We start from the raw sequence: 23,899 nt of genomic DNA, 5'->3' as shown, positions 1-23,899 counted from the left end.
ACGTAAAATGACGTAGTTTATCATCGTGTTTAGGGTTTAATGAAAAATTTCTCAAATACCACGTATTAAACGCGACCTAACCACCGACCACACCGGGAAAAATGGATTTAATTTTTACCGCGAATCCGGGTAGGATGAAGTGATGGGAGCGTCACGGGTCCGGTTCAAACCCGATTGAATGGGGATTCAAATCCTACAGAAGAGAGAAAGAGTGAGAGTGGCTCGAAGCACGCCACGTGTATTAACCGCGCACTCAGCACCCATAGCCAAACTCATACCGCTTGTTCTTCTCTCTCTACTCTGTACACTCTGCAACTTGCCCTCTCACTCTCAGTCGAGGCCTGGGGCAATGGCGGCGGAATCCATAGCAAGGCTACCGTGGACAATCTCCTCCTCCATCGACCACCGCCTTCCGCGGCGCGGAGGTTTATTCTGTGCCTCTCACAGTCACACCTTGGCAGCTCCAGCCAGAAATTGCGTCTCGACGCAATCCGATCTGCTGCTCTCCAAGAGCTCGCTTCGGAAATCCCTGCCCCCGCTAAAGGCGTTGGTGGCGTCGGAAACTTTGGATGTTGCAACGACGCCGATCAACGGCGATGATAAAGTCGGAGTCTTGCTGCTTAACCTCGGTGGGCCCGACACTCTCGACGACGTCCAGCCCTTCTTGTTTAACCTCTTCGCCGACCCGGTAACTTCCTCGGGCTTTTATTTTCGGGATTTTTTGAGTTTAATTTCTGAATTTAGTAACTTTAAAGTGTGTGAATTTGAATTTAGTAACTTTATAAGTGTGTGAATTTGAATTTAGAAAATTTTAAGTGTATGAATTTGACTGTAGTGAATTTAAAGTGTGTGAATTTGAATTTAGTAACTTTGCAAAGTGTGAATTTGAATTTAGTAACTTTAATGTGTGTGGATATAAATTGGAACTTATTGTATTGGGTAGTGATTTTGAATGTGTGTGGAAAAATGGGCAGGATATCATTAGACTGCCGAGGTTGTTTCGGTTTCTTCAGAAGCCATTGGCGCAATTTATATCCGCACTGAGGGCGCCAAAGAGCAAAGAAGGCTACGCCTCCATTGGTGGCGGCTCTCCTCTGCGACGAATAACTGATGCACAGGCATGAACTCTCTAACTTTCTCTTCACATTGACCTTAAGTTCTGTTAAATAACTTAAATTGCATGCATATCGTAGAAAGTGTAGCTCTTTGAGCTTGATGGAAATGCTGTCTAATCTGAATTTCATTTGGTTCCCCTTTTCTTCATTCAGGCAGAAGAGTTGAGGAAGGCCCTTTATGCGAAGGATGTCCCGGCAAAAGTGTACGTGGGAATGCGTTATTGGCATCCATTTACTGAAGAAGCTATAGAAGAGGTATTTTGGTATGCTTTCATCTTGATTTTCGATGTATCTGTCAATGATATCTGAGTTATGTACTTATTAGAGTTTACGTTGTCTTGTACAATAAACAATATATAGTTTTTGTTGAATCATCCCACTTCAATTTTTGCTTCACAAATTACTTGAGACATGCTCTTCTGTCTTTAACTATGGTGCCACTTAATAATAATGGTTGTTCCGCACTGTTGTCAAGTCTTAGGTTAAGTTCAATTGAACAGGTAACATGCAAATGTGTTATGAGATTTAGATTTTCGATTGGGGTTAAAAGTCCATGGATCTGGTTATTGATTTTAAAAATATGTTGTAGATTAAAAGAGATGGAATTACAAAGCTTGTTGTCCTTCCACTTTATCCGCAATTTTCAATATCGACTAGTGGTTCAAGCCTTCGGCTCCTGGAGAGTATATTCCGGTGATGTCTAACTCTAACTATGTTTTCCCATATCAGTGCCTCAAATTATAATCTTTAAACTGACCCGATAAGTTCATCAGGGAGGATGAATATCTTGTCAACATGCAGCACACAGTTATACCATCTTGGTACCAGCGTGAAGGGTACATAACGGCAATGGCAAATTTGATTGAAAAAGAGCTTCAGCGTTTTGACAGCCCTGAGGAGGTACTGTTAAATCCTTCTTTTTTGCATTGATTTCTTTTTTGCATTGATTTTCATGTCTCTAAGTGAGTTACTTATCCTGCATTTTGAACTAAGTGAAAGAAAAACTACCTCTTAGGGTTTTACAATTCTCATGGCAGACAAAAGGTTCCTTTAATATCTATTTAGTGGGGGATATTGGGAATCGTCTTATTATGCCATGTTTGCTAATAAGTTTTCGAAAGAGGCTGCCGCAAAAAGCATACTATCTCGCTGTAACTTTCCTTTCTTCTATTAGAAAGTGACACATTTGGATATGGTTTCTTAGCGGTTGAGTATATCCAAGCTATAAAGGATATGTATGAAGGAGCAAAGACTGCCGTAAGAACTCATGAAGGACAAACCGAAAGCTTTCCCATAACTGTAGGATTACATCAAGGCTCATCCTTAAGTCCTTACCTTTTTGCGTTGGTAATGGATGAGTTAACACGACATATTCAAGATGATATTCCTTGGTGTATGCTTTTCGCAGACGATATAGTGTTGATAGATGAAACTCAGGAAGGGGTAAATGCAAAGCTTAACCTTTGGAGAGAAGTGTTGGAATCTAAAGGTCTTCGCCTAAGCCGATCAAAGACAGAATATATGGAGTGCAAGTTCAGTGCAAATGGAGGCCAAAACGAGTTAGGGGTGAGGATCGGAGATCAAGAAATACCAAAGAGCGACCGTTTTCGTTACCTAGGATCTATCTTGCAAAAGAACGGAGAATTAGATGGAGATCTCAACCATAGAATACAAGCTGGATGGATGAAGTGGAAGAGTGCATCCGGCGTGTTGTGTGACCGCCGTATGCCACTGAAGCTCAAGGGAAAATTTTATAGGACGGCAATAAGGCCGGCGATGCTGTATGGCACAGAATGTTGGGCGGTGAAACATCAACACGTACACAAAATGGGTGTAGCGGAGATGAGGATGCTTCGTTGGATGTGTGGGCACACGAGAAAGGATAAGATTAGGAATGAGGATATCCGGGGTAAAGTAGGAGTAGCCGAAATTGAAGGAAAGATGAGAGAAAATCGGTTACGGTGGTTTGGACATGTGCAAAGAAGGCCTACTGACGTTTCGATTAGAAGATGCGACTATGGGACAGAGGTTCAGGGCCGAAGGGGTAGAGGAAGACCTAGGAAAACTTTGGAAGAGACTCTAAGAAAAGACTTAGAGTACTTGGATCTAACGAAGGACATGACACAGGATCGAGCACAATGGCGTTCTAAGATTCATATAGCCGATCCCACTCAGTGACTTGGATTTTCCAAGTCTCCAACCGAGAAGTTTTCCTCATTCGGGAAATTAAGAGAACACTACCCCAACCTACATGCTCCACTCAGAAAGCTTCAACATACAAGCTTTAACAAAAGAAAATTCAAAGAACTTAGCGAAGAAGGCTTTGGTGTATTTAACACAATACGTTGAAATGAAGGAAAGCTTATTTATTGATATCCCCGATAAGCTACAAATATGTACATATACATGAGTCAAAATAAGCACACAAGAGGGAGCCTTCACAAAGGTTGCTTAGGAGAAGTCTCAGCAGTCGGTAGAGCCCCAGAAAGAGAAGGCACCGGAGGGGGATCATTTGGAGCCTCAGTACTGGACAGAACCCTAGAAGGAGGAGGCATCAGAGGTTGATCATTTGGAGCTTCATTACGCGGTACAGCCCCAGAAGACGAAGGCAATAAATGCCTTTGGAACAAACCCACAAATCTCTGATGATCAAGTAAAACCTGACCATCAGTTTCCTTCATCTGGTCAAGCTTCCTCTTCATGTTTGTAGCATAGTCATGTGCGAGCCGGTGCAACTGTTTATTCTCATGCTTGAGCCCTCTAATCTCCTGTTTGAGACTCATCACTTCAGCCGCCAATGATTCAACTTGGCGGGTTCGAGCAAATAGGCGTTGGGCCATATTAGACACAGAACCTGCACACTGAACACTGAGAGCCAGCGAATCCTTAACAGCTAACTCATCAGACCGTTTGGAAAGTAGTCTGTTATCTTTGGGAGTGATAAGGTTCCTGGCCACCACCGCAGCGGTCATATCATTCTTCATCACGGAATCCCCAACGGTAAGAGGACCAGTAGGGGAGACGAAGGATGGGCGCCATATGTTGTCTGGAGAAGGCGGGGCTGCCTCTTCAACAAGGTTCAAGTCAAAACGACGGTCGGAGGGGCCAGACATTTTCAAAGGTGTTGAAGAGAGAAGAGGTCGGACAAATCAAGATCTTAGAAGTGCAAGAATGAAGCTTCTACTGGTGGAGATTCAAGTGTGCTTTGGAACTTAATGCCAGCCCCTATAAAAATCTGCACTCGACGAAGCTTCAGAAATCGAAGAGGCGCCTGCTCAGAAATCGAAGAGGCGTTTGCTTTCTCAAAAGCTGGGCTGCTTAGAGATCACGAGGGTTGATCTCAGAAATCGAAGAGGCGTTTGCTTTCTCAAAAGTTGGGCTGCTCAAAGACCACGAAGGCCGATCTCAAAAATCGAAGAGGCGCTCGCTTTCTCAAAAGCTGGGCTCCCCAGAGACCACGAGGGCCGATATCAGAAATCGAAGAGGCACCTACTTTTCCAGCCTTTTCCAGCCTTGTCAGCACCTGTCACACGCACACTCAGTTTTGCGGAAATTATGGGCATTCTGTCAAAGACTTCTGGGGAAGTAGAAAACACATGAATCTTACTGTTCAATCACCCACTTCCCACACGCAACAATAGCTCATGGGTACCACATATAACTTTGCCAAAGTTCTCTGCCAAAGTTGAGCACGTGAAGCTTGCAGCTCCCACTACATCGCTCTGACCAAGAAGGGTAAAAGAATAGCAAAGAAACAGCACTAACAAAGTTTAGACCCATAAATTTTGAAGGTCTAGCTACCATATTATTACCCACAAGGGTAAAGGAACAGTACCACTGCTGGATAATTGGAAAGTTCCTGTGTGTCAACCTCTGTGCTTCGTGGCAAGGTAGACTAGCAAACATGCCCAACCTTTACTCACATTCGAGAAAACACTCCCAATAAGATTGCTTGCTCCAAAATCGAAGAGGCACCGTCCTCCGAATCTCGAGAGCCAGACTCCCAACATGACTACTTTCTTAAAAATCGAAGAGAGGGTAAAGGAACAGTACCATTGCTGGATAATTGGAAAGTCCCTGTGTGTCAACCTCTGTGCTTCGTGGCAAGGTAGACTAGCAAACATGCCCAACCTTTACTCACATTCGAGAAAACACTTCCAACAAGATTGCTTGCTCCAAAATCGAAGAGGCACCGCCCTCCGAATCTCGAGAGCCAAACTCCCAACATGATTACTTTCTCAAAAATCGAAGAGACACTGCTCCCCGAATCTTGAGAGCCAGACCCCCAGCATGATTGCTTTCTCAAAAATCGATGAGGCATCGTTCTCCGAATCAATCGAAGAGGCGCTCGCTTTCTCAAAAGCTGGGCTGCTCAGAGACCACGAAGGCCGATCTCAGAAATCGAAGAGGCACCTACTTTTCTAGCCTTGTCAACACCTGTCACACGCACACTCAGCTTTGCAGAAATTATGGGCATTCTGTCGAAGACTTCTGGTGAAGTAGAAAGCACATGAATCTTACTGTTCAATCACCCACTTCCCACACGCAACAATAGCTCATGGGTACCACAAATAACTTTGCCAAAGTTCTCTGCCAAAGTTGAGCACGTGAAGCTTGCAGCTCCCACTACATCGCTCTGACCAAGAAAGGTAAAAGAATAGCAAAGAAACAGCACTAACAAAAGTTTAGACACATAAATTTTGAAGGTCTAGCTACCATATTATTACCCACAACTGTAAAGGAACAGTACCACTGCTGGATAATTGGAAAGTCCCTGTGTGTCAACCTCTGTGCTTCGTGGCAAGGTAGACTAGCAAACATGCCCAACCTTTACTCACATTCGAGAAAACACTCCCAATAAGATTGCTTGCTCCAAAATCGAAGAGGCACCGTCCTCCGAATCTCGAGAGCCAGACTCCCAACATGACTACTTTCTCAAAATCGAAGAGAGGGTAAAGGAACAGTACCATTGCTGGATAATTGGAAAGTCCCTGTGTGTCAACCTTTGTGCTTCGTGGCAAGGTAGACTAGCAAACATGCCCAACCTTTACTCACATTCGAGACAACACTCCCAACAAGATTGCTTGCTCCAAAATCGAAGAGGCACCACCCTCCGAATCTCGAGAGCCAGACTCCCAACATGATTACTTCCTCAAAAATCGAAGAGACACTGCTCTCCGAATCTCGAGAGTCATACCCCCAGCATGATTGCTTTCTCAAAAATCGAAGAGACATCGTTCTCCGAATCTCGAGAGCCAGATACCACAGACCACTTTTTCAAAGTGCTCTGACAGAGTTAAAACATGTGAAACTGGCAGCTCCCACTACCGTGCTATGACCAAGCAGGGTAAAGGAATAGCATTACTACTTGTTGTTAGGGAGACTCCTATATATGTCGACCTCCATCCCCAACGGACAGGCAGACCTGCAAAAATGCTCAACCCTTCATCATATCTGAGAGGGCACTCCCAACGAAGCCTTTCGAAATATTCAGCTTTCTTTCCCCCCGATAATACCTCTGCAAACAAGCTATACTAGAGCAAGAATATCTCATATCATCAGGGTTAAAAGCAAGAGTATCCCATATCATGCTTTTTCCCTGTCTTTTCTTTTGGCCTTGTTTTTACCTGCAAGACAAGGAGAAAGAGAACAATCAGTCAGCACTTGGAATCAAGCTTCCAGCCAGGAACTGACTGCCTGGAACCCCTTACCTGATTACTTACCTGGCATTGCTCTCGAGTACTCATCTTCAACATCTTATGTTTCCAGGGAAGATTCCGCATCTGCTTGAGGAACAGATAGGGCAAGTGCGAAGGATACAAGGAAGCATGTGGAGACAAGCGTAACAGCACACGTGCCGATACATTCATTACTCTGTCAAAAGCAAAAGTATCCCATATCAGCAGGGTGGAACGTACTCTAGATTTGATGGACTTGTTTTGACCCTCAAATTCTTCAGTCGGCCTTATACTCTGGAGGAAACCAGAAAACCCTCCAGCTCAGTTCAAGAATAAGCCTGTGGAAAGTTACTTCTTCAAAAGCAAAAGTATCTCATATCATCTCTTCTCATTTTTCTTCTCTTTATCCTTCATGCTGCTGCAAGATGGGGAGAAGGTGAACAATCAGTCGGAGCTCTGATTGCTTACCTTGTCTGTCACCTCTTTCAGCAGACCCCCTAGCTCGGCGACTTGGGGGACTCCTACTACATGGTTTGTATCGCGCTTGACCAAGCCTGAAACTACAAGTAAGCTTCAAGTGAAATTGATACATTACCTTGTGCATCTCCACCAGTTAAAGATACCACCCCTGGATGGAGGAAGAGTACTTCCAGAGAAGATGCCACATCTACCTATGAGACAGATAAGGCAAGTCAAGACGACACCACACTCCGATACTTAGAAGTTTCGTGATTACGAGATCATTCTCCCACAATATTTCCTAATGTCATTTGTACTAAATCATTCACTTGTACTCACTAAATGAGAGCTTGAACCTATGTACTTGTGTAAACCCTTCACAATTAATGAGAACTCTTCTATTCCGTGGACGTAGCCAATCTGGGTGAACCACGTACATCTTGTGTTTGCTTTCCTATCTCTATCCATTTATATACTTATCCACACTAATGACCGGAGCAATCTAGCGAAGATCACAAAAAGCGATCGTTTTCGCTACCTAGGATCTATCTTGCAAGAGAACGGAGAATTAGATGGAGATCTCAACCATAGAATACGAGCTGGATGGAAAGAGTGCATCCGGCGTGTTGTGTGACCGTCGTAGGCCACTGAAGCTCAAGGGAAAATTTTATAGGACGGCAATAAGGCTAGCGATGTTGTATGGCACAGAATGTTGGGTGGTGAAGCATCAACACGTACACAAAATGGGTGTAGCGGAGATGAGGATGCTTCGTGGGATGTGTGGGCACACGAGAAAGGATAAGATTGGGAATGAAGATATCCGAGGTAAAGTAGGAGTAGCCGAAATTGTAGGAAAGATGAGAGAAAATCGGCTCCGGTGATTTTGAACATGTGCAAAGAAGGCCGACTGACGCTCCGGTTCGAAGATGTGACTACGGGACAGAGGTTCAGGGCCGAAGGGGTAGAGGAAGACCTAGGACAACTTTGGAAGAGACTCTAAGAAAAGACTTAGAGCACTTGGATCTAACGGAGGACATGACACAAAACCGAGCGCAATGGCGTTCTAGGATTCATATAGCCGACCCCACTTAGTGGGAAAAGGCTTTGTTGTTGTTGTTGTTGTTGTTGGGAGACTACGGTTATGTCCTCTTCAGTTTTGGTGTATAAATGTATGGTATAATATTCAATTTTTTTCTGTTCTGCTGTAGCTTTTCTCTTACTGACACCGAAGTTCCAAAACGAAATTACTTGTCATATCATACTGGTGTAAATGTCAGTGTGCTTATTTAGTAATGTGCATTGCAGGTAATGATATTCTTTAGCGCACATGGGGTGCCACTTGCATATGTGGAAGAGGCTGGTGATCCATACAAGGCTGAGATGGAGGAATGCATAGATTTGATAATGGAAGAGTTGGAAACGAGAAAGATAACTAATGCGTACACCCTTGCCTATCAGGTGTGTTTGTGCTTTTAATTTGATCTAATTTTAATTATCTTCACATTTAGAACTATCAATAGTTAAAGTTCACTTTATCTAGAGCTCTTTTTGTCTTTTAAATTCCAAACATTCTGGTAAGTATGTTCAAATGAAGAGAAGAGTCATGGAACAAATCAAAACATCATAATATATGAGAAGAAAGGGAAACTAGAACTTGCTTAGTGCAGATGCGGTGGCCATTGAGTTGTGACTTGTGTCCGCAGTGATGGAGAGGTGGAAGAGTGCAAAGCAATTCTGGACAATATATTTATGTAAATAAAAGAAGTAGCAGTTGTTGTAACCCCTTATGCGCATGTATACTTAAGAGTTTTTTTCTTAAAGAAGTACATCAGAAAGTGATCCTTGATAAACAAGCAAACAAAATACTAATTCAAAATCGGAAATAATATCTAAATAAATCCTAGGAAACATGAATAGGTATACGTTAGGGCTTTCATGAATAGGGATAGGTTTTTCAAATATCATGTACTTATCATTTTTTGTTTAGATTTATTTATTGTATTCCATATCTGTCTTATACATCCACGATATATTCTCTGTGACTTGGTTGATAGTTAGTGAATGTTCTTACAGAGCAGAGTTGGACCTGTGGAGTGGTTAAAACCTTACACGGATGAGACAATAATTGAGCTTGGGCAGAAGGGAGTTAAAAGGTTGCTGGCAGTCCCAATAAGGTAATTGTTGTCATCTTTTGTTTCCCCCATTGCTAGCTGTATATTAACTGCATCCTCTCTCATATTGTGGAAATTAGTTCCGTGTCATTAAACCCATTCCACATTCGAACATATGTATGAATTGTGGAAATTAGTTCCGTGTCATGAAAGTTTGATGCCTGATCCACAGCTTTGTCAGTGAGCATATTGAAACTCTAGAAGAAATCGATGTTGAGTACAAAGAATTGGCTCTGAAATCTGGTATAGAGGTTTGGGGGCGTGTTCCCGCACTAGGATGTGAACCCACCTTCATTTCCGACTTGGCAGATGCGGTGATTGAGAGCTTGCCATATGTTGGAGCTATGGCAGTCTCACATATTGAAGCTCGACAGGTAAACTCTCTCCTGAACAATGTTGTGTCGTGTGTGCCGTCTGCATGCTTGAGTGCATGGGTGGTGGCAGAATCTGACTTAATAGTATCAGTTTTCATTTGTTTGTCCCTGCTGTTTTATAGTATCAGTTTTCATTTGTTTGTCTTTGGATGGTGGTTCGGGTATTTTATTGCAGTCTTTAGTTCCACTTGGGAGTGTGGAAGAGTTGTTAGCGACATATGATTCACAGCGTAGGGAGCTACCGGCACCTGTGACAGTTTGGGAATGGGGTTGGACAAAAAGTGCCGAGACTTGGAACGGAAGAGCAGCTATGTTGGCAGTGGTGGTTCTTCTGGTCCTAGAAGTCACCACCGGGGAAGGGTTTCTGCACCAATGGGGTATATTGCCCTTACATCGTTAAATCTAACCTCTATATCTTTCTCCCCTCTCCCTTGCCCTCTTCTTCTTTCTATATCTTACTTAAATGTACCTCTTCATAGCATCGAGCCTCCTTTTTTCTCTCCTCCCATACATGTAAGTTACATACTGATGCATTTGAGTCCCGCTTACACGATCGGATTTCAGCTGTCCAGGTGCAGCACTCTGTGGGGAAAAAAGTTGAAAACTTGTATGATGTATAAATCGTCTGTAATTCGTATCGCACAATGTTCTGTGAAAGTTTTGAGCTCTACTTTGACACGTTTTCTTGGGGTTGAACTCTCGTTGTTCAATGGCAAGAAGCTAGCCTAAATTCAAATATTCAAAGCAATTTGTGCACTTAGGCAGATGATTACTGGTTGAGTAGGAACCAACCTTACATGGTTTTTGGTTATTTTCGTCTAGTTTGAACGTTAATGTGCGCACATTGTTATATATATATATATATGTATATGATGATTATTTTTAACTGTTGGATCGAATGTGAATGAATCGAAAAAAAATCAAAGCACATAAATTAACAAGGGATGTGTGGGAGACAAAAATGTGTATGGATAACATCACTCTGACTAAACTACAGCAAACTAATATTAAACCGTGCAAGACAGAGAGGAGAAGGTCACATGACACGAGCATAATCTCACGATATTGAGGACGGTATATCCATTGACGTTAGGTATACAATATTATATATCTATTCTACCATTTTCACAATATGTTACCGTTATATGATTCGTTTGGAAGTGTTTTTAAAATAACTGAAAACGTTTTTAGTGAAATTGATTTTGAGTTCCAAAAGCACTTTATGTGTTTTTTGACAGAATGTCAGATATGTGCTTTTGCAGAAAGCACTTAAAGTGCTTTTTGAAAATCCACTTTAATTTTTAATAAAAATTAATTTTAAAAAACATTTGTATTAAAAATATTTTCAATTATTTAAAAACAGTTTCAAACCAGCTTGTAATATGCCCCGATAGTTCTTAACAAGTGGATGTTCTTTCACATGAATAATTTATCATACGTTGATCTATGTATAGTGGACATTTTTTTGTACTTTTTGTACTCACATTAAGTATTAAACGTGATATTAATCATTCTTTAATATAAGAGAGCAATTTATATAAAATAAATTTAATTAAATATTATATTATATTATATTATTAAATTAAAAAGTCACGGTGTCCCTTCTCTCGTGGTTGGGAGACGTTTAAAATTAGAAGCCGAAAAAGACGAAAAAAGAAGAAACGTTTCGATGAGTCACTCTGTCACTTCACAGTCACTGATAGATGCTCTCTCCCTCTCCTCTGTCTTTCTACTGAGGAACAGCAAGTAAAGCACTCAAATTTTTGTACAGAAAACAGAGGTCTCACCGGCGGTGGGTGCACTGCTTCGACGTCGTTTTGCTCGCCGAGCTCCGGTTTGATCCATCTCTCTTCTTTTTTATCCGATGCTTTCTATTCAAGTGTATGTTTGTTTGTGGAAATTGCACAATTTTCCTTTGATTGCTTCGTGAAAAATGAGGTAATTTTTTAATTGCTTCGTGGAAAACGAGGTTAGTGCTGGAAAACAAAAACAAATTTAGAAAATTTAAATGCTTGGCTGCTCAATGGAACATTTTGGGTGCTTAATTAGCAAACCCATGTGAGAAAATGTGTGTAAATCGCCCTCGAATTGCCAGAGGACATGGAGTTCTCTGCAATTTTTTAGCTTAGAGAGAAGTTCATGGATTCAAAGTTGAATATTTAAGTAAAAGTTCTGTTCTTGGAATGTTTTATGGGTTTTGATTTGGTGGAGCATGTGTTGTTTATAAACAGGTAATGCTTTCGTGTTGGGTTTTGGTTAAAGTAAAAGTTGTGTTCTTGGTTGAATTTCGAGCTCTTCCTTGAAGTTCATGAATTCAAAGTGGAATACTAAAGTAAAAGTTGTGTTCTTGGAATGTTTTATAGGTTTTCGTGTGCTAGGTAGTGTAAGTGTGCGTGTTTCGGTTTTGGTTTTGGGTAAATTTTGAATTTCTAGCTCTTACTTGAAGTAAGAGTTGTGTTCTTAGTTGAGTTTCGAGCTCTTCCTTGAAGTTCATGAATTCAAAGTGGAATACTAAAGTAAAAGTTGTGTTCTTGGAATGTTTTATGGGTTTTAATTTGGTATAGCATGTGTTGTTTGGAAACAGGTATGGTTTTCATGTGCTGGGTAGTGTAAGTGCGCGTGTTTCGGTTTTGGTTTTGAGTAAATTTTGAATTTCTAGCTCTTCCTTGAAGTAAGAGTTGTGTTCTTGGTTGAGTTTCCTGCTCTTCCTTGAAGTTCATGAATTCAAAGTGGAATATTAAAGTAAAAGTTGTGTTCTTGGAATGTTTTATGTTTTTAATTTGGTATAGCATGTGTTGTTTGGAAACAAGTATGCTTTTCGTGTGCTAGGTAGCGGAAGTGTGCGTGTTTTGGTTTTGGATTTGGATAAATTTTGAATTTCCAGCTCTTCCTTGAAGTAAAAGTTGTGTTCTTGAATTTTGAGCTTTTCCTTGAAGTTCATGAATTCAAAGTGGAATATTAAAGTAAAAGTTGTGTTCTTGGAATGTTTTATGGGTTTTAATTTGGTATAGCATCTGTTGTTTGGAAACAGGTATGGTTTTCGTGTGCTGGGTAGCGTAAGTGTGTGTGTTTCGGTTTTGGATTTGGATAAATTTTGAATTGGCAGCTCTTCCTTAGCATATAGAACCCAGGATTTACAGTAGAGTAGTCAAATTCTACATGGACGCATGGACTATAGGGCCTATGTTTGACGACAATGAATATCATGAATATGAAGAAAAAAGAAAGACGGAATATATGAAAAGTAGAAGTGGGAACAAAAATCTCGTTTTTTCAAATTTAAATGCTTTTAGCTAGCAAATATTAGCGCTTAAAAATGCCAAGTACCATTGGTATCTGCTGCAGTCCTTGTAAGACTGATCGCCATTCGGGAATAGAATGGGAATCTATCTTTTGCCTTCATCTGTCATTGTATTGTGTTTTATATGAGTTTTAAATTGCTTTTTAGTTAACTAGATCTTCTTCCTTAACTTTTGCAGGTTTTTCTGTGTTGTAAATGTTAATGAATAGCGGAAGAACGAGATATTTCATGTTGTAGAAGTGTGTTTTTGGATGGGGTCCTAAGGTTTGGAATTGCTGCAAGATTTCTCTTGAGAAGCTTCAATGTCAGGGACCAAAGTGATTTTAACGTACAAGCGAAAGCGGCAATCAAGGAAAGGTCTTGTAGAGGGACATGAGTGCCATAATGCTCTTTTTGTTGCTCCGAGTGATACTTCTCCATGTAGAGAAGACTTGCAAGTTTATTTGATTGAAGAGCGTTCAGCCAAAGACTTTAGCAGACTGGAGGATAAGAAACAAGTTAAAGTACCTGAGCCTAGACAATTGTCAATTAATTCCCATAAATTTCTGACAAGTCTCGATGAGGGTCCCTCCGAAAGGGATACGTATGGATCCTCTTCTATGGACCTATCATTGGAGAATAAGTCAAGTCACCAGAAATTTGGCTCGTCCTCAAATACTAATAGTGAAGCGTTGGTTGATGATAATAATGTTGGAGGGAGGTTAGTTTGCGGATTGACAGGGAATGCCACTGAAATGACTGCTGATTTTGTCCGACCAAAATCATTATCATCATCATCATCATTTGAAATAAAAGGTGGCTCTAAATGTGTTGGTATATCGCTAAGATTGAATGTATCAAACCTGGAAGACACTGATTCACTCTCTAAAAATAAGGTAGATAACTCATGTGGTGATTCAGCTGTGCAGACCAAGTCGACTGCCCCATTGATTACTTTCTGCCGAAGGAAAAAAAGGAGAAAGGATACAGATAAGTCTGATATACGAAGCAAATCTGTGCCTGTGGAAAACAATTGCTCATTGGTAACCAAATTGAGTAATTCTGTTTGTGCTAATGCCGCTTCGTGTGACGAAACTTCCCCTGAAAACTGCTCAGTAAATCATGAGACAGATTTGAAGCACTCCATAGACGAAGCTCAAGTTTTGTCAAGTGATGATCTTAAAGCAACAGAAATCCCTCGTTTAGGCAGATCGCTTCCTTACTTGGACCTGTCTGTTATCCCAACTGGTAAGACTTCATAAATTTCTAGGCATGCATTATTGAACCAATAACACTATTAATTCACATTCCTTTTTTACTGACAAGACATTCTTACTAGCAGATTCATGCGGCACTGTGGACTGCAATTTTGACTTAAACTTGAGTCCTGCTAAGCAACCTGACACCGATGCACCAAAAGCTGTGGGGGACTCGTTGGATTCTACTAGCAGAAATCATGCCTTTGTATTACATAAACCGTCTCCTCCACAAATGTCGGCTGAGAGAACTGGAAGAGTGGAAACTCAAGCTTCACAATTACACAGAGATGGATTTGAATGTTTAGAAGTTGGTGCCAGCTGCAAAGATGATGATGATAAAGTTGGTTCTCTGATTTCCGAGGAGAATACTTCCAAAAATAAATGTCTGCAGGTACGTTTTGTAAGTCTTCTTGTTTGAATATTTGGGGATAGTTTGCCTGCCAAATAATTTTATTTTATATCATTTCAGCTGTTTCCAGAAGAAAAAACCAGTGGCATTTTTGGCCCGGTGATAACACATCCTGAGGTAGTTGCTTCTGTAGCTTCAGAACGGAGAAAAGTTCTTCAGTTGGGAGGCCAACATGATCAACCAAAACAAGGATCTCCTATGTTTTTGGGTCCATCCACCGAAAAACCTATATTTGCAGGATGTGCTGCCAATACCTGCTTCAATACATCTCCCTTCTTGAACTCCATCATTAGAACAAGAGAATTCATCCGAGATGCAGCGCTCCAATCTTCTTCAAGCCGTTTACCATCAGTTTGGAGGCACAAGCTTATGCATGACAGTGTAGTAAGCCAAGCAAGAGCTTTGAATGAAGGGGGTGGTTTTCATGACAAATATATGCCATATAATACCATGTGGTCTGAAGAAGAGTTGGATTTTCTATGGATGGGTGTGAGAAGATATGGACGGGACAATTGGAATGCTATGTTAAGGGATCCAAGATTGCACTTCTCACCACGGAGGGTGGCAAGGGACTTAGCTGAGCAGTGGGAAGAGGAACAATCAAAACTTTTTAGTGGCATTTGTGTTCCTCAATTGGGATGCAACTACTTCTCGGGTCCAAAAAGAGGAATATGGAAAGAAAATACAGCAGACCTGACCCAAGTTTCACTTGGCGATGTTGATGCTTGTAGAGGAGGTGATGTCTCGAGGAGGCCACTATTCAATTCGGCTTATACTTGCAACAATGGCAATGAAAACCACCGGAGGCCTCTTGGTTACACAAAGAGGACATCTCGTTTTGAAATGGGAAGGGACACACATGAAGATGATGAATTTAGTATTCTAAATAGAAGTAGAAGTATTCGGAGGGGCAAGTTGTTATCGACTGATGTCCCCACAACTTGCACTGGACCACAGGGAAATTTGCCCCACTGGCTCAGAGAAGCTGTTGCTTCTCCACCCCCAACTGTGCCTTCAACTGTTTCATCAATTGCTCATTCAGACAGGTTGAATGTCACCCTTGCTGGTTTTGATCGTCGGGAATCACATTTGGTACCAAGGAATGAAATGCAGGTAAATGCTCCTCTTTTCAACTACTCATCGGTAGGACTTGGGACGGGGAAACAGAGAAGGGATCATTCTCGTCGTGCGGGTAAACAAGACAACGTAATTATTATAGCCAGCGATGGTTCTTCTGAAGAGACTATATCTGATGATCGTAGGTAGCTGGGCAGGTGGAAATCTGTTTGTTTACGGGAAGCTGTACAAAGGTGGTGTACACAGTTTGTTAGTCAGGCAATTTGTTAACGAATTTTAGTCTTTGTAATTCCACTAATAGAAGTTTAATACCACTAGACCGCAACTTCAGAAATTTAAAATATTTGATACGACTGTGCTAAATTTCAACAAAATATTAACTTACAAATCTCGTCGTACTGAATGGAACTACAAAAAACTAGGGAAGCAAATTAAAATAGTTGTGTATCAAATTCAAAGCGATGCAGATTCAATTTCCATGGGGAAATCAATATTTTGCTCTATAGGATCTTCTCGGAACGTTTCAAGGCATCTTTGAGCGTTCCTCAATCCTTCCAACTCTGTTGATACCTCTTTCATACTAGGCCTCTTTGCCCCATTCAGCCTCAAACACCGTTTTGCAAGCTCTGCAATCGTGCGAATTTGCTTAACATCTGCATCTCTAGCCACTTGAGGATCCAAAATCTGAACGAGTTCATCTTCCCTCGTCAATGAAATGAACGCTGCAACCAGGTTTTCTTCTTCATGTTTTGCAAAAGAATATGGGGTGTGTCCAGTTAGTATCTCCACGAGCGTAACTCCGAAACTGTAGGTATCACTTCTGTCCGTGAACTTACAAGATTGGAAGTACTCGGGATCCATGTACCCGAAAGTCCCCTGTACTTGTGTCGTCAAGTGAGTTTTGTCAAGGGGAACTGATTTGGAAGTCCCAAAGTCGGATACTTTAGCACTGTAGTTATGGTCTAGAAGTATGTTAGACGACTTGATGTCTCTATGATAGATGGGGATTGAAGCTGCTGAGTGCATATACGCTACTGCTCCGGCAACTTCACAAGCGATCCTTAAACGGTATTCCCACGAAAGTGATGATTCGGTGGAGTCTTTCTTCTGACGGATATGATGGGAGAGAGTTCCATTAGAAATATACTCATATACTAGCAATGGAACCTCCGTCTCCAAGCAACAACCAAGCAATTTCACGATGTTTCGATGATTGATTTGAGTTAGAATGACAACTTCATTGATGAATTGCTCAATCTGATTTTCGTCTATCGCCCTTGACCTTTTAACCGCTACTATGGTTCCGTCAGGTAACATCCCTTTATAAACTGTGCCATAACCTCCTTCCCCTAGAAACCGGCTCTCGTTGTAGTTATCTGTTGCTCTCTCCAACTCCTCTGCAGTAAATAGTTTTGCATTGCTACTAATTCCATAAGATGAGAATTTTTCTCGCAACAAGAAGCCCCCATTTTGCTTGAAAAAGTTCTCCTTACGGGTTTTGGTTCTCCTTCTCTTCAGGCATTGATATAAATAGTAGCATAAAAGGAACACGCATATGAATGCAAACCCAATCCCAATACCTGTCAAGCAAATTAGACAACAAAGAAAAACCAATTAGCTCACGTCCAAGTTGAAAATTCAAGTAATACAGAGACATAGTTGTTAGAAGAATGTAAAGTCTGATATTTGAAACGTGACAAAATAAAATACGACATATAATGAATAATTTTACTACTAATTACATCGATGCATTTTTGTACATCGGCCTGCTAGACTGTAAGATATAGAGGATAGATTTATATACCTAGCAGTGTGACCAACTTCACCGGAAACTTTTTGCCGTTGCGAATACAATCGACATATTCTAGGATACTCCCATTTGCAACGAAATTCCCATCAGAAGTAGGGCATTTCTTGCTTTTGAGGGGAACAAGAACAGTTGTATTAGGGTCGATAATGCTGTCCCGTGACAACAAATTTGCCTCTAGTATACTTTGACTGTTTACCCCAAATATCTCTCCTATTCTTGCAACTGTGTCGTTCATGGCTACTGTATATGTCAGCAGGGATGTAATCCCATCTGCAGTTTGCTTTTCGCTCGGGCAAGCGCATCTCACCAGAACTGTTAACACTGCTCCCACCGTAATATTTACAGGTTCATAATAGTTCTGACCTATCATAGACTGACATGTAGCCAGGCCTTGGAAAGTGTAGACGGCCGTCTTATAATACGTATCGCCTTCTGTCACGGTGTAAGTAGAGAAGTGCTGGAAGATACTGCCCGAACATGAACAAGAAACTGGAACTACAACCAACCTGTTGCTTGGAATCTTGTCACTTGCTGAAACCTTGTTAACTGAGGCAATCTCTGAGGCTTCGGAGGAGAGGAGAGAGGCGATGCTGATGGCGGTGTCATGGGGCGGCTGCGATCTGAACGTGACGAAGGACTGGCAGGACTTGATGACACTGGAATCACAGAGGTACCCATTTGACATGGGGCTATAGCTAGCATCGCAGTACTGTGTAATGTTGAGGTATACCTGCTGAGCGTGTGCTGGTTGATAAAATAGGGACATACACAGGCAAGCATAGAGGAAATCATAGAAGGAAGATAGGTTCATTGTATGTGGTTAATGAAGTTTTAGTTTTTCTTTCGAAATCTTAGGGCAAGCGACAAGTAAGCAAGCTAAGCTAGCTTGAGCTCTTGATCCTTTACTAAATCTATATATATATTAAAAAAAAAAGAAAAAAAAAAAAAAGAGCTTAGGTTTGGCGTGAATTTCCCACTGATGTCCAAACTTGTCAAGGTCGGCAATATTCTGGTCTAGTCAGAATTGTCAGCTTGAAGATTTGGCATGAGAATTCGGATCCTTGTCCGATCTTTTTGTGAGGATCCAGAAATATGTAAATCGTGTTCGTTCATCATATATCGTGTTATTAGAAATAATTTTAAATATATTTATTTAAAATTAAACACAAACAGTACTTGATAAAAACTGACCGCACAAAAACTGACCGCACGACATACGATGAACGGATATGATTTACGGATCCTTAAGATCATCACAAAAGGATTCGGAGAGGATTATGTTGGTCTCGACGAATCCTCCTTGTGAAGATTCTAGGAATCTTTCAGTCACATACGTTCATCGTATAACGTGCAGTCAGAAAATATTGTAAATTTTTTATTTAAAATTAAATATAAGCATATTTTACTAAAATTAATCGCACGATGTACGATAAATGTCACATCCTGGCCTGGGGCGGACCACTTCCCGGGCCCACTCCACCACCGTAGTACGATATTATCCACTTTGGGCCCCGACTACGCGCCCTCACGGTTTTGTTTTTGGGAACTCACGAGCAACTTCCCAATGGGTCATCCATCATGAGAGTGCTCTGGCCTCCTTCTCACTTAACTTAGGAGTTTCTACGGAACTGGAAGCCAGTGAGCTCCCAAAAAGCTTCGTGCTAGGCATGGGCGAAGCTACAGAGGAATATCTTCAAGGTCATAGTAGTTCTGACCTATCAGAGACTGACATGTAGTCAGGCCTTGGAAAGTGTCGAGGGCCGTCCAATAATACGTGTCGCCTTTTGTCACGGTGTAAGGAGAGAAGTGCTGGAGGATATTGCCCGAACATGAACAATAAACTGGAACTACAACCAACATGTTGCTTGGAATCTTGTCATTTGCTGAAACTTTGTTAACTGAGGCAATTTCTGAGGCTTCGGAGGCGAGTAGAGAGGCGATGCTTATGGCGGTGTCATGGGGCGGCTACGATCTGAACGTGACGAAGGACTGGCAGGACCTGACACTGGCATCACAGAGGTACCCTTTTGATATGGCAGGGTTACTAGAGCAGTTGAACTGTGTGTTGTTGAGGTATGCCTGCTGAGGGCGAAGCTACAGAGGAGCAAGGAGGGGCGGTCGCCCCTCCTCTCGCCGGAAAAGAATCCCAGAAACGGGTAGCCGCCCCTCTAGTCAGTCAGAAAACCTGCAAATGCCCCTTGCTTCCTCTGCTGCTGTACATCATCCGTTGTAGGCCTTCAATTTTTTTTTCAATCCCAACTACTATTGGCGTATAACGAAGAAATAAGACGAAATATGGGCATTTCCTGTGCGAGCCGGAGCTGCGTTGCAGAAGCGGCGATTCAAATGATTCGCGAGGAAGAAGAAGGGGCCCAACTATTTAAGTTGAAACGCACAGTTTCATTTTTGTTGTGGCTACCAATGAAAATACAGCTGCAAGCCACTTCTGATTATTTTCTTATTTTTTTATAATTATTTTTTAATATTAACAAAAGATTTCAGAGCATTAATTTTATTAATTTATAGTTTAGAGTTTTATAAAAAATAATAACTCACTATAAGAAGTGTACTTTTCTCGTACTATCATATTCACTAAATTATTAAAATAAAATTTTGATAATTTTGAATGTTATATGTTAAATAATAAGCTTAGTTAAATATAAATTGAAGCTTCAATACAAGTATAATTTTTTAAGGTGTAAGACACTTATGTATATGATATATACATAATAAATTTACTCAAATACGTCTAGGTTCCTGCCTAGGCGTTAGATGATATATAAATAAATTTACTCAAATTTGTCTAGGCGCCAGGCTTCAGTTCGCTGCCTGCCTAGACCTAGCGTTTTTTAGAACCTTTAACCTTAATTATGAACGACATTAATATTGCCTACTATCTAAAAGGATTTGATTGTTTGCACTTTTTTGGGACCTTTTACAGTTCTAAATTTCGCCCCTCCTCCCGACTATTTTTTGCTTTGCCACTGATAGGGATGTGAATATACATTTAAGGATCACTTCCTTGGGCGATGTGGAATGTTATAATAAACAAATGTGATTAAAAAATCTTTGTAATCCTCACAAAGAGTATTCTCACTCGAAGATTTGAAAGATATTGGATTTTATTTTTTTTTTTGAAAAAAAAAAAACCAATATCTTAAGAAAATTCTAAAGACTTGCTTGCACGACTTGAATTGTCGCATGACAGATGGGCTAGTGTCTGGTCAAATTGGTTTAGGACACGGCAATGAACTTAATTAATCTTGGATAATATTTTTAAATATCTTTCTTTTATTTTTCTTTTTATTTGCTAACTACTTTATTTTTTAACAAATTTGCTAACTACTTAGACCATCTCTAACATTCGGACTAAAAGCCAAATTTTTTAGTCCGAAAAATTTAGCATTTAGCCCAGAAATAGTTTTTCTGCTCAAACTATTCTGACCTAAAAATTTAGCCCGGGATTATTAAAAGAATGAACTTAGACTAATTTTTTTTCTTAAATTAACTTCTTTTTTTTTTTTTAAATTATGTAGACTATCGTAAATTAATTTTATGAACATTTTAATCTAAAAATATTTAAATTTCGAAAAATATTGAAAAATCATGAATTCGAAACCATAGGTCCAAGAATCAGGGTGCATGTTCAAGAAAAACACAAGTCCCGTATTCGTTAATGTCTATATGTTTTTTTACTAAATTATTTCATTTCTTAAAACTAATTAAGCCTTTAAAGATTATTTTATCACTCGTGCGCCCTCCATTACTTTGTATAAGTTGTTTTTACAGTGGCCTTCGTGTTTGTTACTTGCATAAATAGCTCGACAAAGACAATTAATCTCCTAGTCTAGTCATCACTCATCAACACGCACTTGCGTTTATTTCCTTCATTCCCAAATTCTTAAATTTTGTGTTTACGTTTTAAAAATTGACTTTACACTCTACGTACTTATTATCTGATGAGTAATGATAAATAGTAGGCCTGACAATTCCTGACACGATCCGATAATCCGACACGACACGACACGAAATTAACAGGTGTTCGGGTCGACACGATAACGAATCGGGTCGTTATTGGATAACCCGATAAGCACCTGTTAAGATAACGGGTTGGTTCGGGTATACACGTGGGTAACACGAAACACGATAAACAGAATATTAATTTTATAATTTTATAACCCTAAAAAAATAATATAAAAAATATATATATTAGTTTAACAATGTTATACCCCTAAAAACTATAATATATATATATATATATTAAATTAACTATAATACATATATATATATATATTAACTATAATAATTATAATAATTATAATAATTATATATACTCGAATAATTATACCCCCAAAATATGATGAAATATGATGGAATATGGATGTGCATTAAGGCGCGACATAAGATGATGTAGTAGGATGAGATGATTATCACATGAATACAAATGGTATATGCCTTTTGATTCTTGCCACGTGGAATGCATCAGTAGGAGATTTTGACTCCTTATGCAAGTATGGGTTTGATAAAATAAAGGACATAATTATATCTCCAAGCAAATAGTACAATTCAAATTGATTTGGGATGTGTGGTGTAAGATCCCACATCGCCCAGAGGTGTGGATCATGTAAGTCTCATATGTATATTCACATCTCTACCTAGCACGAGGCATTTTGGGAGCTCATTGGCTTCGGGTTCCGTAGAAACTCTGAAGTCAAGCGAGAATGGCGCGAGAGCAATCCTATGATGGGTGACATACTGGGAAGTTCTTGCTGAGTTCCCATAAACAAAACTGTGAGGGCGTGGTCGGGGCCCAAAGCAGATAATATCGTGCTACAGTGGAGTCGAGCTCGGGGTGTGGTGGAGCTCGGGCCGGGATCTGACAATTTGGTATCAGAGCCAATCGCTCATTGGCTTCGGGTTTCGTAGGAACTCTGAAGTTAAGCGAGAATGGTGCAAGAGCAATCACAAGATGGGTGACCTACTGGGAAGTTCTCGCGTGAGTTCCCATAAACAAAATCATGAGGGCGTGGTCGGGGCCCAAAGCGGACAATATCGTGCTACAACGAAGTCGAGCCCGGGCCGGGATGTGACATGTGGCGTGTGGACGTGTGGATTGGATCAGTTTGGTTGGCAGATTCAAGTGTGGACGTGTGGACGTGTGGCTTTTATCTTGTTTGAAAAGTCAGCCATCTGGAAGATAGGCTTTAGCCTATGCCACGAATCAGTCTCTCATTCTACGTGTGGATTTGATCAGTTTGGTTGACAGATTCAAGTGTGGACGTGTGGCTTTTATTTTGTTTGAAAAGTCAGCCATATGGAAGATAGGCTTTAGCCTATGCCACATATTAGTCTCTTAATCTACGTGTGGATTGGATCAGTTTGGTTGACAGATTCAAGTGTGGACGTATGGACTTGTGGCTTTTATCTTGTTTGAAAAGTCAGCAATCTGGAAGATAGGCTTTAGCCTATGCCACATATCAGCCTCTCATTCTACGTGTGGATTTGATCAATTTGGTTGACAGATTCAAGTGTGGATGTATGACTTTTATTTTGTTTGAAAAGTCAGTCATCTGGAAGATAGAGTTTAGCTTGTGCCACATATAAGTCTCTCATTCTACGTGTGGATTGGATCAGTTTGGTTGATAGATTCAAGTGCAGACGTGTGGCTTTGATCTTGTTTGAAAAGTCAGCCATCTGGAAGATAAGATTTAGCATATGCCATAGATTAGCCTCTCGTGCTACTGGCACCATAAAACCAATGTTCTGAATCGTAATGGATGAGGGTGTGGAAACAACAGAGGAATTGATCAGAGAAACAATGTCAGGGGAAGGAGATGAAGAGTCTGCCATGGAGAAACAATGGCGGTTAGGGTTTGTGCAAAGAGGCGGTGAGAAGAGGCGGTGCAAAAGCGATTAGGATCGGGAGAGTCGGTAAACAAATGGCAATGAAACCATGATAAAGTCTAGAGAGAGAGATTCTGTGGAAGATAGAAATGTAGAGAGAGAAGTAAAAAATATAAATGTGATTGTATTTCACTCAATCAATAAGATTACACTTGATGCTTATATATACATTTATCAAAGAACTACTTAACTAACTAGAATAACAGAAAGTTCTAGCTAAGTTTTATCTCTTGCAATACTACCCTTATTAAGAACCTCATTGATACTAACTAGTCTAGACCGTGCAAATCAGGCTATAGAGAGGACCTCACTGCTACTAACTAGTTCCTAGCTTGTTTAATTATCTCTAATTTTTAGAATTTT

General features: G+C 40.6%; 3 protein-coding genes across 3 annotated transcripts; 2 read left to right on the top strand and 1 right to left on the bottom strand.

Moving 5' to 3' along the window:
• The first annotated feature begins 234 nt into the window (after positions 1-234).
• Positions 235-10,545, top strand: LOC103434245 (ferrochelatase-2, chloroplastic-like). Its single transcript, XM_070820088.1, has 10 exons — positions 235-688; positions 975-1,118; positions 1,269-1,370; positions 1,705-1,808; positions 1,889-2,015; positions 8,558-8,710; positions 9,326-9,426; positions 9,596-9,797; positions 9,973-10,174; positions 10,362-10,545. Exons 1-10 carry the CDS (start codon positions 350-352, stop codon positions 10,415-10,417), a joined length of 1,530 nt encoding a protein of 509 aa, XP_070676189.1. The 5' UTR covers positions 235-349; the 3' UTR covers positions 10,418-10,545.
• Positions 10,546-10,957: 412 nt separating this feature from the next.
• On the top strand, positions 10,958-16,196 carry LOC103434246 (uncharacterized). The gene is made up of 4 exons (XM_029101546.2): positions 10,958-11,631; positions 13,277-14,325; positions 14,420-14,727; positions 14,806-16,196. Exons 2-4 carry the CDS (start codon positions 13,401-13,403, stop codon positions 16,009-16,011), a joined length of 2,439 nt encoding a protein of 812 aa, XP_028957379.2. The 5' UTR covers positions 10,958-11,631; positions 13,277-13,400; the 3' UTR covers positions 16,012-16,196.
• LOC103434367 (wall-associated receptor kinase-like 1) lies at positions 16,149-18,532 on the bottom strand. Its single transcript, XM_008372701.4, has 2 exons — positions 17,627-18,532; positions 16,149-17,402 (listed from the first exon to the last, which is right to left on the bottom strand). Exons 1-2 carry the CDS (start codon positions 18,441-18,443, stop codon positions 16,276-16,278), a joined length of 1,944 nt encoding a protein of 647 aa, XP_008370923.4. The 5' UTR covers positions 18,444-18,532; the 3' UTR covers positions 16,149-16,275.
• Positions 18,533-23,899: the final 5,367 nt, after the last annotated feature.

Source organism: Malus domestica, chromosome 04 (assembly GCF_042453785.1).
Source record: "Malus domestica chromosome 04, GDT2T_hap1".
Classification (NCBI taxonomy): domain Eukaryota; kingdom Viridiplantae; phylum Streptophyta; class Magnoliopsida; order Rosales; family Rosaceae; genus Malus; species Malus domestica.
This window is presented reverse-complemented; position numbering and strand designations above follow the sequence as displayed.

Bases quoted from the DNA above. Each gene is read 5' to 3' on its own strand.
- LOC103434245 (XM_070820088.1), top strand. From the start codon at position 350: ATGGCGGCGGAATCCATAGCAAGGCTACCGTGGACAATCTCCTCCTCC. The intron at 689-974 runs GTAACTTCCTCG...AAAAATGGGCAG, and splicing joins TTAACCTCTTCGCCGACCCG to GATATCATTAGACTGCCGAG. The intron at 1,119-1,268 runs GCATGAACTCTC...TTCTTCATTCAG, and splicing joins GACGAATAACTGATGCACAG to GCAGAAGAGTTGAGGAAGGC.
- LOC103434246 (XM_029101546.2), top strand. From the start codon at position 13,401: ATGTCAGGGACCAAAGTGATTTTAACGTACAAGCGAAAGCGGCAATCA. The intron at 14,326-14,419 runs GTAAGACTTCAT...TCTTACTAGCAG, and splicing joins CCTGTCTGTTATCCCAACTG to ATTCATGCGGCACTGTGGAC. The intron at 14,728-14,805 runs GTACGTTTTGTA...ATATCATTTCAG, and splicing joins CCAAAAATAAATGTCTGCAG to CTGTTTCCAGAAGAAAAAAC.
- LOC103434367 (XM_008372701.4), bottom strand. From the start codon at position 18,443: ATGAACCTATCTTCCTTCTATGATTTCCTCTATGCTTGCCTGTGTATG. The intron at 17,403-17,626 runs GTATATAAATCT...TTTGCTTGACAG, and splicing joins GAAGTTGGTCACACTGCTAG to GTATTGGGATTGGGTTTGCA.